The following is a 15486-nucleotide window of genomic DNA, read 5'->3' as shown; positions in this document are numbered from 1 at the left end:
ACCATTTTCGGTGGTGTAGTCTGTACACCACTATAACATCTTAAAGTTTATTAACGTTTAAAATGAATATTATAACATATTTACGGTTGAGAATCAACCGTAACCGGAGATTTTACAACGCGCTGATCTGAACTGCTGCTTTTTCTCCGTCATTCATTCATAATGACACAAGACACTAAAGGTAGTGTGTGTGTGTGTGTGTGTGTGTGTGTGTGTGTGTGTGTGTGTGTGTGTGTGTGTGTGTGTGTGTGTGTGTGTGTGTGTGTGTGTTTTACATCTTACAGAAAGTTGATGTTTTTGCATCGTTATAGTCTAATCCTGTAATAGATCAACCAACAAAGTAAATTAAACAGTTTATTTAGAATGATCTACCTCGACCAGTTTATTAATAATCACTCTCAGCAGGACACGTCACAGAGTATCACAGATCTGAATATTAACAGTATTTCCTCGTTATTGTCCTCTAAACATAGTATTGTGAGTTGTAATGATAAAAGGCTTTTGAGTGTTATTGATATTTCTGCTCATTTATGCTTCAACCTCTTCATATTACAAATAAGTCTGAAGAAACCAACATGTGTCAGAGGTTCATCACACTTTTAGCATTTTGCTCAATTAATCTATTTACAATTACTACTATTTACAGAAGATCACCACAGTTTTAACAGATTAAACTCATCATTAAAATATGAATTTGCATTTGAAGTGAAGAAGTCAGATGTTGCTACTGACCCCAAACCTGAGGACAGTATAATGGTCTGCAGGTATGGGGTCAAAAACATACATTAAAATGCATTAAAATGATACTCATTAACTTTTTATTTGACTTGTCATATTAGTATGAATATGTGAACTGTTTTACAAAGAATGTACTCTATCTATGAAAACTGCAGTTAACTTGTTTTGTTTGGGCAAAGAGGGGGTTTGTTGCCAGGCAGCCAGTTAATCTTAACATGTTTCAATGTTTAACAGGACAATAATGATCAATGTAATTACCTTCAAACTTTTGAATGGTTACAAAAAATAGAACTAAAATGTTATTTTCTTCAAAGACTCCAAAAACTGGAACATTTGAGAAAACTTTATGTGATTCGTTCATATTGTATTTCTTTTCATTTCATTTCATTTTCTTTTCATTTCAAGTCTTGTTGAACTAATTTGATCAAATTTAGGCCACAACAGTTCACATAGCTAAGATGCCATCACGGTGAAACCATATGTGACCCTAGTTGCTGTCTTGTTAGTGGCTATTGTTGATCCAAATACATAAATAAAATAAATCACAATCCTTAGATTTACTCATTTTTATTGTAGCCTCTAATAATAATATGCAGGGCTGATTTCCACTTGAATACAGAAGACTCAAAAGACATTTACCATCACAGCTCACAATAACAGCTTGAAAATGACCAGAAAATTCCAATAAGGTGAATGAGAAAGCAGGTTGATGGTCGTAGCTCAGTGCATCACAGTGAGTTCTGTGAAAACACCATCAGCATAAGCAGTAGGCAGAGGAGGTCAACACAGAGTTTGTAGTGAAGTGTGACACAGGCTGTATGTGATGTGTGAAGTTTGGGTAGATTTTCCTGCTCACACCTGTGATGACTGAACTTTGACCTCATGTGTTCATGACTCCTCTCCTCTGTCTCCTCTCACAGGGAGAAGATGATCTGCAGGATCCTTCTGCTCATCAGCCTGACCTCCTGTGTCTGTGGTTAGTTTACATCCTCAGTTCATCATCCAAAAAGAGAAAAGTCAAAAGATTTGATGACATTTGTCATCAAATGTATCAGTGAAAACCAGCTCTGGAAGATAACTAATTACATTTACCCAAGTATTGTCAATAAAATGTTTAGGTACTTTAGGCACCATCTTGTGCTACTTTATACTTCAACTCCACTACATATCAGAGGGAAATATTGTACTTTTATGGACTGCTTTTATTTGACAGCTTTAGTCCTTATAGTTACTTTTCATAATAACATTTTACACAAAACACATATGATCTGATTATAAATCCAACACATTATTAAAGATGAGATGGTTGTGTCTCCTTGTCATATTTCACATGGTTTTATTTTAATAACTGTTCAAATGATTCAATATTTCACCAAAAATCTAAGATTAGAAGATTAGAGAATGATCTCTGATCATGAGAAATGAGAAATAACATCTTCTGACAGCACAGAGATCATCATAGTAAACTAAATACCTCCACAGAAACCTGTATAGGTGGAGCTTAAAGGCTCACATGTTGAAGTTCTCAGTTTGTCTGGTCCTCACTTTCCCTCTCTGTCTCCTCAACAGGAACATTTGTAGTGAAAGTGACACAGACCTCCTATCAGGCAGAGGAGAATGACAACATCACACTGGAATGGATGTTTACAACCAAACCTGACAGTCCCTCCACCTCACTTTACATCTTCTGTCAACTGTTAACTGATGTTAAACCCTTGATCCTGTATCATGTACATGAGGGTGTTGAGTCTCCAGAGTCTCAGGATGGACAGTTTGCAGGACGAGTTCAGTGTGACAAAGATGCCCTCAGAGAAGGACGAATCAGACTTCCTGTGTCCAGACTCAGGACTGATGACTCGGGTCTGTACCTGTGTGAAATGAAAACAGATTATGGTGAAAGCTCTGGCAGATGTCGACTCAATGTCACTGGTAAGATGATTCAGTAGAACTCAGAAAGCCTTTTTTAATTCATGTTATCAGTGATGTACAGACTGTTCGTGGACGCAAACATCACCAGGTTCAAGACCAAATGGTCCAGATTTTCATAAGTAGGAGAGTTAAATGTTGGAATAACAGAATTTTGTGAAATACAAGAACAATTATTATTATTTTCTGTCCTTTACAGCAGCTGTTGATCAGCCCAAAACTCAGAAACCTACTGTGAGACCACAACCAGAGAGTTGGAGAAGGATCAGCCTCTACGTTGGACTGACAGCAGCAGCAGCTGCCTATGCTGGACTCTACTTTGCCTACAGACTCTGTTCTAAACGTCATGACAGAGAAAACGTAGTGGTATATGAGACAGGAAACAGTGATGCTGCTGTATAGAAGTTGTGTTTCTCAGAGATCAGACTTCTGTCTGTCACTGCATCTTTTTACCTTCTGGGTCCATGAAGCTGCTTTTTCCTGCACATCCAACCAGACCTCTGACCTTTTCACCTGAGAGAACCCAGCAGGATGAGAGTGTGAGAGAAGAGAACAACATCTGATTAGATTCATCAGGACTAACAAGGTCTGTCTGGAGGATCCACCTTTTCTTTCAGAGTGGATGTAAATAATAAGAGTAAATAATGCTTCAGTATAAATGATACTTCTTTTTTCCCAGATGTGCCATGTTTGGGGCAGAAAAAGTAACATAAAAATGACAGTTTTGGAAAAATTACTTCACAAGACAAGACATCTAAACAATCACCTTCTGAGCAGTGTGGCTGCCTCCATTTCTTGTGATGTGACTCGTCCTGTTGCTTCGTTAAAAGCTACAATCAGCAGATTTATCTGAGCAAGGACCTCGTCGGTCTGATAGTCAAAGATTCAGCTGTTTGTGGCTTATTGTATCATGAACCGGAGATTTTACAACGCGCTGATCTGAACTGCTGCTTTGTCCCTGTCATTCATTCATAATGACACAAGACACTAAAGGTAATGTGTGTGTGTGTGTGTGTGTGTGTGTGTGTGTGTGTGTGTGTGTGTGTGTGTGTGTGTATGTGTGTGTGTGTGTGTGTGTGTGTGTGCGTGTGTTTTACATCTTACAGAAAGTTGATGTTTTTGCATCGTTATGGTCTAATCCTGTAATAGATCAACCAACAAAGTAAATTAAACAGTTTATTTAGAATTATCTACCTCGACCAGTTTATTAATAATCACTCTGAAGAAGCAACTCTCAGCAGGACACGTCACAGAGTATCACAGATCTGAATATTAACAGCACTTCCTCGTTATTGTCCTCTAAACATTGTATTGTGAGTTATAATGATAAAAGGCTTTTGTGTGTTATTGATATTTCTGCTCATTTATGCTTCAACCATATTACAAATAAGTCTGAAGAAACCAACATGTGTCAGAGGTTCATCACACTTTTAGCATTTTGCTCAATTACTATTTACAGTAGATCACCATAGTCTTAACAGATTAAACTCATCATTAAAATATGAATTTGCATTTGTAGTGAAAAAGTCAGATGTTGCTACTGGCCACCATATGTCACCCTAGTTGCTGTCTTGTTAGTGGCTATTGTTGATCCAAATAAATAGGCCTAAAGTCATGCTCCGGTGGCACACTGCAAGCGTCAGATTTGAAATTCCAACAACACAGAAACCACACAAATGCAGTGAATTTGATGCACAAATCTGACTTCAAGGCTACAAATGTATTTTATTTACTGCTTGGCCATTCATATGTATCACATAAACCACTGCACCACATGGCTAATGTGGTAATAATAATACAACATGTGACAACATGTTGACAAAAAATCAGCATATTTACTGTAAAGAATTTACTGTTTCACGCCATTTTCACATCTTTGTAAACTGGTTTTAACATTAACATGAACGGAAACTGTCAAGAAGGACAAACAATGAATGAGGTTAAACTACAACATTGATCAGGCTGATTAGTTAAAGGGGACATATCATGCTTTTAATTGATTTTCTGTCATTTTTACAGTGCTATAATGTTGGATATCTATGTTAAACATGGTCAAAGTTCCAAAACTTGCACATTTGTAAAAATGTTGCCTTCAAGACAAAAGTCAGAGCTTCAACCTGCTCTGGACGCTCTGATTGCAATGTTACCTCTACTTCCCCACCAAACTGACATCAGGTTGTTCACACATATGAGCTAAAACTGCCTGAACTGAGGGGTCAGTATAAGATAAATAATGAGTTTTTTGAACTGTAAATAATGCAAATATGTTCCAGTAGAGCCCCAGAATAAAAGTATTAACCTGGAAATGTGCAAATGTTCCCTTTAACGTACATCTATTTATTTAGAGGAAAAAAAGTTTCAAAAAAGAAAAGAAAGAGTTTCACATTTTGTTTTTTCTGTTTTTTTCTGAAAAAGAAGAAGAAACTTTCTGTTCTGTTATGAAGCACAAAATGCTGGTTAATCCAATATGAATATGTTATATGAACTCATTTTCACTTGATCCAAGTAATCTACAGAAAAACAAAGTTTGTTTCCACGTCAGGCAGCTCAGCAGCCTTTGGCTCATATGTAAATAAGCTTTGTTATAGCACCACCATCTGGCCAAATGCTGTCATTATTGTTACATGACTGGCAGCTGATTGCTGTTACTGTAAAACATTCTATGTGAGAAGAATATTTACTAATTGATTTATGTTCTTCATTTCTACATTTGCTGAATGAATATAAATGTTCTCCAACCTACTTATGATTGATTGATGCACCTGATATCAGATACAAACACTTGTTTTCTGTCTTCTTGCAGGTGTAAAACACACACCAGGAGGTCCAAAGAAGAAGAAGTTAACTGAAGAAGAAGAAGAAGAAGTTAACTGACTTGTGCTCCACCCGAGCACAAGTCAGTGTGTGAAAGCATGAAACACTTCCTGCTCTAAACCACATTTCATCGTGATCTGAAGTCAAATGAAAGCAGCAGCAGCCTGGAGGAGAAAACAAACACATTCATTTAAAGTTCAAACTTGTTTTAATGACGTTGATGTGATGTAAAAAATGAGTTAATTGCAATAATTTGTTGAAATCTTTGAACAGCTTTTTCAAATGTCCATAGAAATGTTTTTATTCTTCTGCAAAGCACTTTTAACTCTATGAAGCACTTTCATAAAATGTGACTGTTATTTTTACAATGTTAAAGTAAAGCTTGACATGTTTATACTGTGTAAAATGACTGTGACTGTAGGAACATGGAGGGATTGTATTTTCTATTTTTTGTACTTTTGATATCTTCAGCTGTGTGTTTGCAGCAGTTTTGAGGATCTGATTTCTCTTTATTTTCAACATATGATCTCTGAATGTTTAATTATGTCATGAATCACTCATTAAATGTGTTCAGTCCACTGTCGACTCTACATGTTTCTTTACTTTAACCACAATAAACTACCAGGTAACCAGACAGCGAGCAGTGGTGGAATGTAACTAAGTACATTTATTTGAATATGTTATATGAACTCATTTTCACTTGTATACTCAGGAAGTGTACACACCGTGTATACACTTCTGGGAAGTGTCCTGCGCTCAGGAAATGTATTACAGAAAATGGTTTTAGTGTGTACACCAATTCTCCAACCTACTTATGATTGATTGATGCACCTGATATCAGATACAAACACTTGTTTTCTGTCTTCTTGCAGGTGTAAAACACACACCAGGAGGTCAAAAGAAGAAGAAGTTAGATCATATGATTGAAACAAAGTTAAAACAACTCTCGGAGCTGCAAACTGCAGAGTTCTAATAGTTGCTGGTCTAATATTTCTAGTAGATGCAGTATGCGTTTGTTGAGGTAAAAGAAGGTATGTTTACTTTTCCTGTTTAAAATGGAACTATTTTGTGTGTTATGATTTGTATGTGAAATCACTTTGTTTGCACTTATCGTTGTCTCGTGTCAATCCTACAGATCAAGACCAGGATAGAAGTTTCTTCACTGAGCTTCTGATAAAGATCAGTACCAAGAGTGAGTCATATCAACTCATTCAGCTGAACCACTTCCATCAGATCCAAACTACTAGAGGGAAACATCATACTTAATGTGTGGTTGACTTCATCCTCACAGTAACAGTGTTGATCAGAGAAGTGAGTGTTTGGTGTGTCAGCTTGTCTTCTTTGTGATGTTTTTCCTTCCTCTCACTGATTCTAATACAACTTACAGACAATAACTTCAACTTAATGATGATGTGTAATCCATCACAGACAACTAGATGCTTTTATTCATTTTGTTTCTAAGTCTCACAGCAGCCAAGTTACTGTAAAATAATAGTCTGAAATAATTCACAACACATATTTACAAAAATATCTATTTTTTGCCTCCTGACTTTGATGTTTGTGCTGTTCAGCATCGACTCTCAAGTCCAGAGTCTCTAAACTGCATCATATGCAATAATAAAACAGCATCACCATTAACATTAACCAAACTATTTTTAAATACTTGTTTACTGTGATGCACATTTCTCAAACAAGTTACAAGTTTCTGCACTGAAACAAGCTTGTGCTCCATACCAGCACTTGTACCTCACTTACTTCTTATCATACAAACATTTACTGCTTATTATTGTTATAAGAATGCAGTAATGATGTGTATTTGTACATGTTTTATTGTGTCTATTTCATATTTAATACATAAGCTAATTATATTGTATATGAGTGTGTTTAGCTTCCAGCCAGGCAGCCTGTGTTTCAGTTGTCATTTTAAAAGCATCTCCTGCATTATGACTCAACAGTAACTAAACTGAAACATCAAGTCACATGATGTGACCTCCAGCTCGGGGCCTCGGCCTTAGAAATAAACGCCCTAGATCCACCCGAGCACAAGTCAGTGTGTGAAAGCATGAAACACTTCCTGCTCTAAACCACATTTCATCGTGTTCTGAAGTCAAATGAAAGCAGCAGCAGCCTGGAGGAGAAAACAAACACATTCATTTAAAGTTCAAACTTGTTTTAATGACGTTGATGTGATGTAAAAAATGAGTTAATTGCAATAATTTGTTGAAATCTTTGAACAGCTTTTTCAATTGTCCATAGAAATGTTTTTATTCTTCTGCAAAGCACTTCTAACTCTATGAAGCACTTTCTAACTTCAACATAAAATGTGACTGTTATTTTCTACAATGTTAAAGTAAAGCTTGACATGTTTATACTGTGTAAAATGACTGTGACTGTAGGAACATGGAGGGATTGTATTTTCTATTTTTTGTACTTTTGATATCTTCAGCTGTGTGTTTGCAGCAGTTTTGAGGATCTGATTTCTCTTTATTTTCAAAATATGATCTCTGAATGTTTAATTATGTCATGAATCACTCATTAAATGTGTTCAGTCTACTGTTGACTCTACATGTTTCTTTACTTTAACCACAATAAACTACCAGGTAACCAGACAGCGAGCAGTGGTGGAAAGTAACTAAGTACATTTATTTGAATATGTTATATGAACTCATTTTCACTTGTACACTCAGGAAGTGTACACACCGTGTATACACTTCTGGGAAGTGTCCTGTGCTCAGGAAATGTATTATATAGTGTGTACACCAAACCAAGACTCTGACCTACATGTTTCACACAACCTTACTGAAACCCATAGGCTACGTTATTGTGGATTTTTTTAGTCATCCTCACTCTCTTCGTTTTTCAAAGGACATCTACGTGTTTTTGCAAGAGTAGCGTTGCTCCATTAAGGAATAAGGCAGTGCGCGTGTGTGTGTATGTGTGTGTAAATGTGCGTGTGTAGTTGCGCGACATCTGCTAGAGCTCCGACCATAATTTGTTCTCACTGTACACAGGTACAGACCTGAGTCATCAGTCTTGAGTCTGGACACATGAAGTCTGATTCGTCCTTCTCTGGGGGCGTCTTTGTCACACTGAACTCATCCTGCAAACTGTCCATCCTGAGACTCTGAGACTCAACACCCTCATGTACATGATACAGGATCAAGGATTTAACATCAGTTAACAGTCGACATAAGATGTTAAGTGAGGTGGAGGAACTGTCAGGTTTGGTTTTAAACATCCATTCCAGTGTGATGTTGTCGTTCTCCTCTGCCTGATAGAAGGTCTGTGTCACTTTCACTACAAATGTTCCTGTTGAGGAGACAGAGAGGGAAAGTGAGTGAATTGCAAGATTGCATTTTTACCACCTTTAATAATATGTTATTTATATTTATGGATATTAAAGTAAAGTTGTAAACTAACCACAGACACAGGAGGTCAGGCTGATGAGCAGAAGGATCCTGCAGATCATCTTCTCTCCGTAAGAGGAGACAGAGGAGAGGAGTCATGAACACATGAGGTCAAAGTTCAGTCATCACAGGTGTGAGAAGATAAGTCAGGTTTCATTCATGCATCACAACAAGTCTTCATGTTCATCAGCTTTATCACATATGACTGACCAAAGGACTTTCATTCAGGTTATCCTGCAGACTACAGTTTCTTCTTCTGTGAAAACATTTCAAGTTAAAAAGCCTTTCTCAGGTGTCTGTGTGCAGTGATGTAATTGTGCAGGTTAAGTTGATTACAGTATTTGAAGTTGCAGTTAATAATATTTCACTGTTCTTTGCACAAATGGGGGCTGATACTGGTTCCTGGAGATGTGATATACTTACGTCTCCTCCCAGCAGATTCGAGAGAGAAGCGAGGAAGAGACTCAAGGACAGAGAGTGCAGATTGTGCAGGTCCAGGTACGTCACAGCCGGGTTACGGGTGTTGCCAAAGTTGTCCAAAGTTAGCAACAATGGGTTAGCCTAACCTGCAGGCGGTAAACAGAAAAATAGAGAATGGAGAGATGTGGAAATGTGGAAAACTTGCTTCCATTTGGAAGTCACGTCTAAAGAGAGTAAAGGAGGCAGAAATAATCAGCGTCAGAAGAGACTTAAGCATGAGGAAGTAAGTAAGAAATGTTATGATGTGAGAAAAGAAGCTAAAGAGGACAGTCAGGAAGCAGGATGAGTTTTGCCTTTGTAAGGTGGAATTTTTGGCCTTTTTGACAATTAATTGTACTGCTGGAATAGAAAGAAAATCTGAGAAAACTGAAAAATAATTGTAGATGGCAACAAGGAGATTTCTGGGTGTTGTTTAAGTTTCTGGAGAAGGTGTGCAGCAGATGTTGAGAGAAGCTTTTAGGCTCTCAAGCAGCTGAAAAATAGAGAATTTATAGCTAAGTGGGAAATGGGTGGGATTTTATTTAGTCAGTGGAGATTTAAATCCAGTAGATGGCGGTAACGCGACATTTTAGATGCCAACCGCCATTAAAAGACAATAATAAGAAGAACTTATATGAAGATGGTCATATCTCTGCGGCAACTTTTTGCATCGTTTGGGCTTTTTACTGATGAAAAGTTCGGATATATTTTATTAAACTGATAAAAAAAACTTCAGCGGGTCACAGCGGGGCTTTGATTGGCTGCTTTTTGTCACATGTGGCGCATGCGCATTCTGTTTTTCTGATGGAGTCATATGAGGACACGACCTGAAGCACCGACGCTGCACCGCGCTTTATACATTCTTGCCATTATTTTTCACGCTTATAAAATGTGAATTGGTCGTATTGCAACAGCATCATTTGTAAAGCTGTTTGCTCTCCTGACACAGACTGGACAACAGACAGTGTGGAAGAAGTTTGGGTGGAGTTCGTCCTGTTCCAGCTGCAAGACTGGCTGTGAGAGGTCTGTCTTTTTAGGGCCTGAGCCCAAAGGGCGAAGACCCTATTGTTTTTCGTGTGTTACTTTCTTTCTTATTCTTTCTTTATTAATACGCCACTTCAACTCTAAATTTGACCCCCTAAACATGCTCAAAAACTCACCAAATTTGGCACGCACATCAGGAATGGTGAAAATTTTGATAAAATGTAAAAATTAACCCCCAAAGTGCCAAAATGTGCTCGAGAGCGCCACCTATGTATCTAAAACGGCCGCCACGGCCCGTAGGAATGTTGTAGAGAGATCGAACCAAAACTCAATTATTCGTCTCATCAAGACTTACAAATCATACGCTGACACTCCTGACCTAAATCCAACAGGAAGTCCGCAATCTCAATTTCAAAATACGATTTTTTTGCCAATTTTGGACCTTGAATAAACGCTATCTCCTCCTAGGGCGTTAATGGTATCGGCTTCAAACTTTAATACATGACTTATCACACTGTGTTGAGCAAAAGTTATTAAAAACTTTGTAATAACTCGAACGGTTTAGATTTAGTAAGCCCTGAAAGTTGGAGTGCGACATTACACCTTACAATGTAAACCAATGGGGAGGCAATCTCTGGGCATGGACTTTGTGCTAAACTGGGGCATCTGGCGTCTAAACTATAAGTCCGACCACTTTCAAACCTGTATCAATGGATTCGCGACGAAAATTCCTACAAAAAAATGTGATTTTTATGTAGGATTTGGCCAAAGTTATGGGATTTATGAGGATATCTCACAAGTAGAGTACACTATAACCTTCTCTGCAGCTGTGAGGGAGAGAGAGAGAGAATGGGGGGGGGGGGGGGGTAAAGTAAACATCTACTGCCTGTGACAGAAGCCCTTGGACTGGCCACACTCCACTTACTTAGTGCTTCTACACATCTGACAGCAGTGTTCAATCCTTACTTCTTTTCAAGGAGTACATGTGCTCTTAAAAGACAAAAATTAGGAACATACATATAACTTTAGGAGCACACTGAAAAATGTTCAAGTAACAGTTTCTTAAAGAAAACAATTCATTATAACATATTTACAATTGATCACATACATATTTAAACTGTGTGTGTGTGTGTGTGTGTAAATCACAATTTGCTGTTTTTAGGGGTGCTTGATTATGGCAAAAATTATAATCACGATCATTTTTGTTCAATATTGAGATCATGATTATTTAACATGATTACTTTTTGACTGTCATCTTCTCCAATTGCTGTTGTTCATACATGCACATATTTTTTCTAACTTGGCTGAGGAGACTATTAGGCCTACACATGTGATCATATATTGTACTAATGATCAAGAAAGACTATAGCTGATATGAGGGAAAAACTCAGGAAGAGGGTGGCAGTAATGCACCTAATATGCTGGTTGCCAACCGTTGTTATAGACCAGGGTAAAATATTTTTCCTCACAGAGTGGTACATCCTGTCAGCCGAGGGATTTCTTATCTGTGCAGCTGAACACAGTAGTTCTCTACGGACTGTTTTGCCGTGATGGTCACGGTGTTTTTTCCGCAGGTTTCACTTCACTCAGCTGGCCGACAGACCCGGTGATTCTCTCCGCTTTAACCTAAATAACAAATCGGGACTCGGTGCTCCGTTTGGATCTAAACAGAGAGCTGGGGTTAGCTGAGAGGCTAGCAGAGGCTAACTGGTTGTGCTTCTTTCGGTCATGCTGCAGTTAGCGCTCCGCTGCTGCCTGTTTGCTGCCTATTAGTTGTGTTCACCACGCTAGACTATTTTGTGTTTGTCCCGCTCGGGACTGCTGTGTTTGTGCTGCCGTGAGTGAGAAAGTAAACTGATTTGTCGATCTGAAACCAGACAACGTGTGTTACAGACTGCCGTCCGTACGTGCGCTCTCTGTGGACAAAAGAACCGCTTCTCTCTCTCTCACGATCGCTTTCCATCCTCCCTCTCTTGTGACTAACACCACACTCGCGCGCACAGATACACGCACCGACATCGTTTTGCACATCTGATGGTCAGATAACGTCGGACAAAATTGTCCAACCTGCAAGTGTCCAACCCTGTGCAAAGCTGTTTGTGTTTTGTTTGGTAGAATTAGATTTTAGAATAGCCATTTATTGAATGAAGCATTTGTTAACTTTGTTAATTTTGCTAAGTTTAATAAACACTGTAATATCTTTAAAGAGAAGTTCTTTTGTCATTATTGGTAACATATTGTGAAAAGTGACTGATTGAAGGAGTCAGAGCTCGAATTCAAACGTTCTTTGTTCACCCTTGAATGTTTATCTCTCAGATATTAACATTCTAGGTGAACTCCCATTTATGAGATTACCTTGTTCGGTTATTAGTCCCGGTTTCCGGGTGGTGCTCCGTATTTGCTAGTTCATATTAATAATTCTATTAATTGTTATAATTAATCATTATTGATAATTGATAATTATAGCAAATACTCAACTGTGTTCCTCACAGATCCTACAGTTGGTGCCTGAATTATTGATTAAGGTTAACAATATTTTGATTTCATAATCCATAATTATCTGTGATAAACAGAGGGGTGGGCTCACGGAGAGACACTGGTTAGTATTGTGTGTCAAAAGACTCTCACACTGATCATCTCCAAACGTTTTCTTGGTTCCCAGAGGCTTAGGTGACTGCGCCGCGGCCCCATGTGCCCAAGGGCGCGAAGGCCCGTTCAACGCTGCTTGCAGCTTTAATTACTTTCGTTTTCTTCTGTTAATATAATGGTTACCGGTATAACGATGTATTATCAGATTATAAAGTCTTATTATACATAAATGATAACGGCCCACACTAAATGTGACGTGTTTGCAGGAAATACATTATGTGTCTGTTACTTAGAGCAGTGGCTCTCAAAGTGGGGTCCTGGGACCCCAAGGGGTCCTTGAGGGGGTTCCAGGGGACCCTCAGCAAAAAGAGGAATAATTTATTTTCACTATAATTACATCCTTAAGTAACGCAATGACAGAATGTATGACTATTTTGATCATAGGTGTCATACACTTTCTGTAATAAAACGAGTAAAAGCCAAAAAGATTTAATATGCTAAACTTTTTGAAATGGTCCAGCTCTTATATATGTTTTAACAATCTGTCACTCTCAAGATAATCCTGATAATGAAATATATAAAACCAAACACACCAAGTGTCTTAGTTAATACAAGACATGAAGTCACTATTACACAAACACACTGAGTCAGTACTGACATAATAGCCTATATTACAGTTGTAGCCCTTCCCGGACTTCTCGATTAACCAGAACCATGTGAGAAACAGCAGCCAAAAGAAGCAAAGACAGAGTTTTTATTCAGTATTCAGCTCTGAGTAGTGTGTGTAAAAATGCATCAGGCCTAAACTTCTGAAAACCGAGTCATAATGAAATGAAACTTTTGTATGTCTCTAAAATAGAAAATAAACAAAGTCCTGAGATGATTATTATAAAAACCCTAAATGCAGCCAATAATGCAGGTTGTAGATGTATAATTTACACAATATTGATAATGCAGTAGTATTTTTAATGTATATTCAAATTGACTAACATCTTTTATCCTTGGGTTCAATTTGACCCCAGCAATTTAAACCTCCATAAAATGGTTCTAATTAGAATTTTACTTAAGTTTATGCGTGAGGTACCTTATATTTCTACCCAAATAACCCTTTAAATAAAATATAACCCCCTGTTTTGGTGTTTTAATGGCTTTATATTATTTCTGAGAACATGTTAAGAAATGTTATTTATAACATTTAGAAAGAAAAAACATTTCTGTTATCAAGCATAGTAACATGTATTATGTTTGTGGTCAGTTTGATTCCAGGAAAAACGAACACAATTCAAACAAAAGAAAACCTGGAATGTCTTTAGAGACAGGGTGGCTGGAAATATTGCCTTCCAGTGTCAGCATTCCAAAGGCTTGTCGTTGCTTCCCCGTTTGACTAGTACACTCCTGCCAAAATGAGCAACCCCATGTAGGCTTGTAAGTGGGTCACATCCAAGTCTTTCCAGCTGTCCCCATCCACGCACCTCCCCTCTATGTTTGCCATCTCAAGTATATCCTTTTCTATTGATGGTGTCATGAAGAGCTCAAATGCTGATTTTATCTCTTGGACATGGCTGACAGTGTATCTGGTGGGACCTGGAACCATTTTGATGACATTAACAACACTAATGCTACATTCAGACTGCAGGCAAAAGTGGCCCAAATCTGATTTTTTGCTCATATGTGACTTAGATCTGTTCTTTTATCAACAGTGTAAACAGCACAAATCAAATGGGAACTGATATTTTCAATTCTGATTTGGGCCACTTTCATATGTGACTCTAAATCAAATACAGGTCTGATTTTTTTGCAATGCGACATCAGTCTGAACAGTTATCTCGGAATTCATGCTACTTTTACGTCACTGTAGATCGACATGTAGGAGTCACTCAGTGAATACAAACATGGGAGACAGCTGCAATGGAGGTAGTCAATAAAGGGACAGTGAGGTGTTAGAGCTCATGAAGCCACAGATATACTCCCGAGCGAACACGTACATGTTCAGCTATGGACACCACGGATGCATAGTAGCTCTGTTTGTACTACTTTCTGGAGTCGGCTTGGAGGACGTGTTCCACACATGTGCAGTAGATCTGCGTCTACAGGAAGACAGTGTAATGGCCATGTCGGCTGTCCATGCGGTCACAACAAATTGGAGGTACACGGATGTCCACACAGAACCTACGCATACACCCTCTGGTGACGAACTGTGCGTCACACAGACCCTAACAGACCCTCATGTAGTCGTGGATGCAGGAAGTGTAATTTTAGCTTAAGTATTTGGGGTGACATTTCTGTACAAGCAAACCTTGAGGGGTCGTACTGTAACCACATCCACACACCTCCATACAGAAGTAGTAGCCATTGCTCCACAAAAAGCCATAATTAGAAATTTGTCTCTCTTCCTTCTCATCCTCATCCTCGTTATCATCTGGTCACAAATTCGCTGGCTTCCACTGCAAACCAACTTATAAATGAAAACCGTAAACACTGACTTCGGTGGTCTCCATGTTTACTTACATACGACAGCGTGCTGCATGTGACGTCGTAGCTATTGATCTTTGCCGCATGTGGGTCAGTA

At 38.3% G+C, this 15486-nt stretch overlaps 2 protein-coding genes across 15 annotated transcripts in view; one reads left to right on the top strand and one right to left on the bottom strand.

Moving 5' to 3' along the window:
- Window positions 1-9179, bottom strand: part of LOC122974236 (butyrophilin-like protein 8) — a 93595-nt gene extending 84416 nt beyond the window's left edge. For 3 of the 9 annotated variants that reach the window (XM_044342229.1, XM_044342230.1, XM_044342227.1), the window contains exon 1: window positions 8899-9179. In XM_044342229.1, coding sequence (XP_044198164.1) covers window positions 8899-8984 — 86 coding nt within the window. In that variant the 5' untranslated portion in view covers window positions 8985-9179. The remainder of the gene's footprint in view (window positions 1-8898) is intronic. The other 6 variants (XM_044342228.1, XM_044342223.1, XR_006400256.1 and 3 more) reach the window with 5 other exon arrangements.
- The window catches only part of LOC122974249, a 58438-nt gene that overhangs the window by 7370 nt on the left and 35582 nt on the right, over window positions 1-15486 (top strand). For 2 of the 6 annotated variants that reach the window (XM_044342258.1, XM_044342259.1), the window contains exon 4: window positions 2864-3329. The exons of 1 other annotated variant lie outside the window; for it this stretch is intronic. In XM_044342258.1, the coding sequence (XP_044198193.1) occupies window positions 2864-3066 (203 nt within the window). In that variant the 3' untranslated portion in view covers window positions 3067-3329. 3 more of the 6 variants (XR_006400261.1, XR_006400262.1, XM_044342262.1) reach the window with 3 other exon arrangements.

The sequence above is a fragment of the Thunnus albacares genome, chromosome 22 (genome assembly GCF_914725855.1).
Source record: "Thunnus albacares chromosome 22, fThuAlb1.1, whole genome shotgun sequence".
NCBI lineage: Eukaryota > Metazoa > Chordata > Actinopteri > Scombriformes > Scombridae > Thunnus > Thunnus albacares.
Note: the sequence above shows the minus strand (reverse complement) of the source record. Positions and strands in the feature narration are given on the sequence as shown.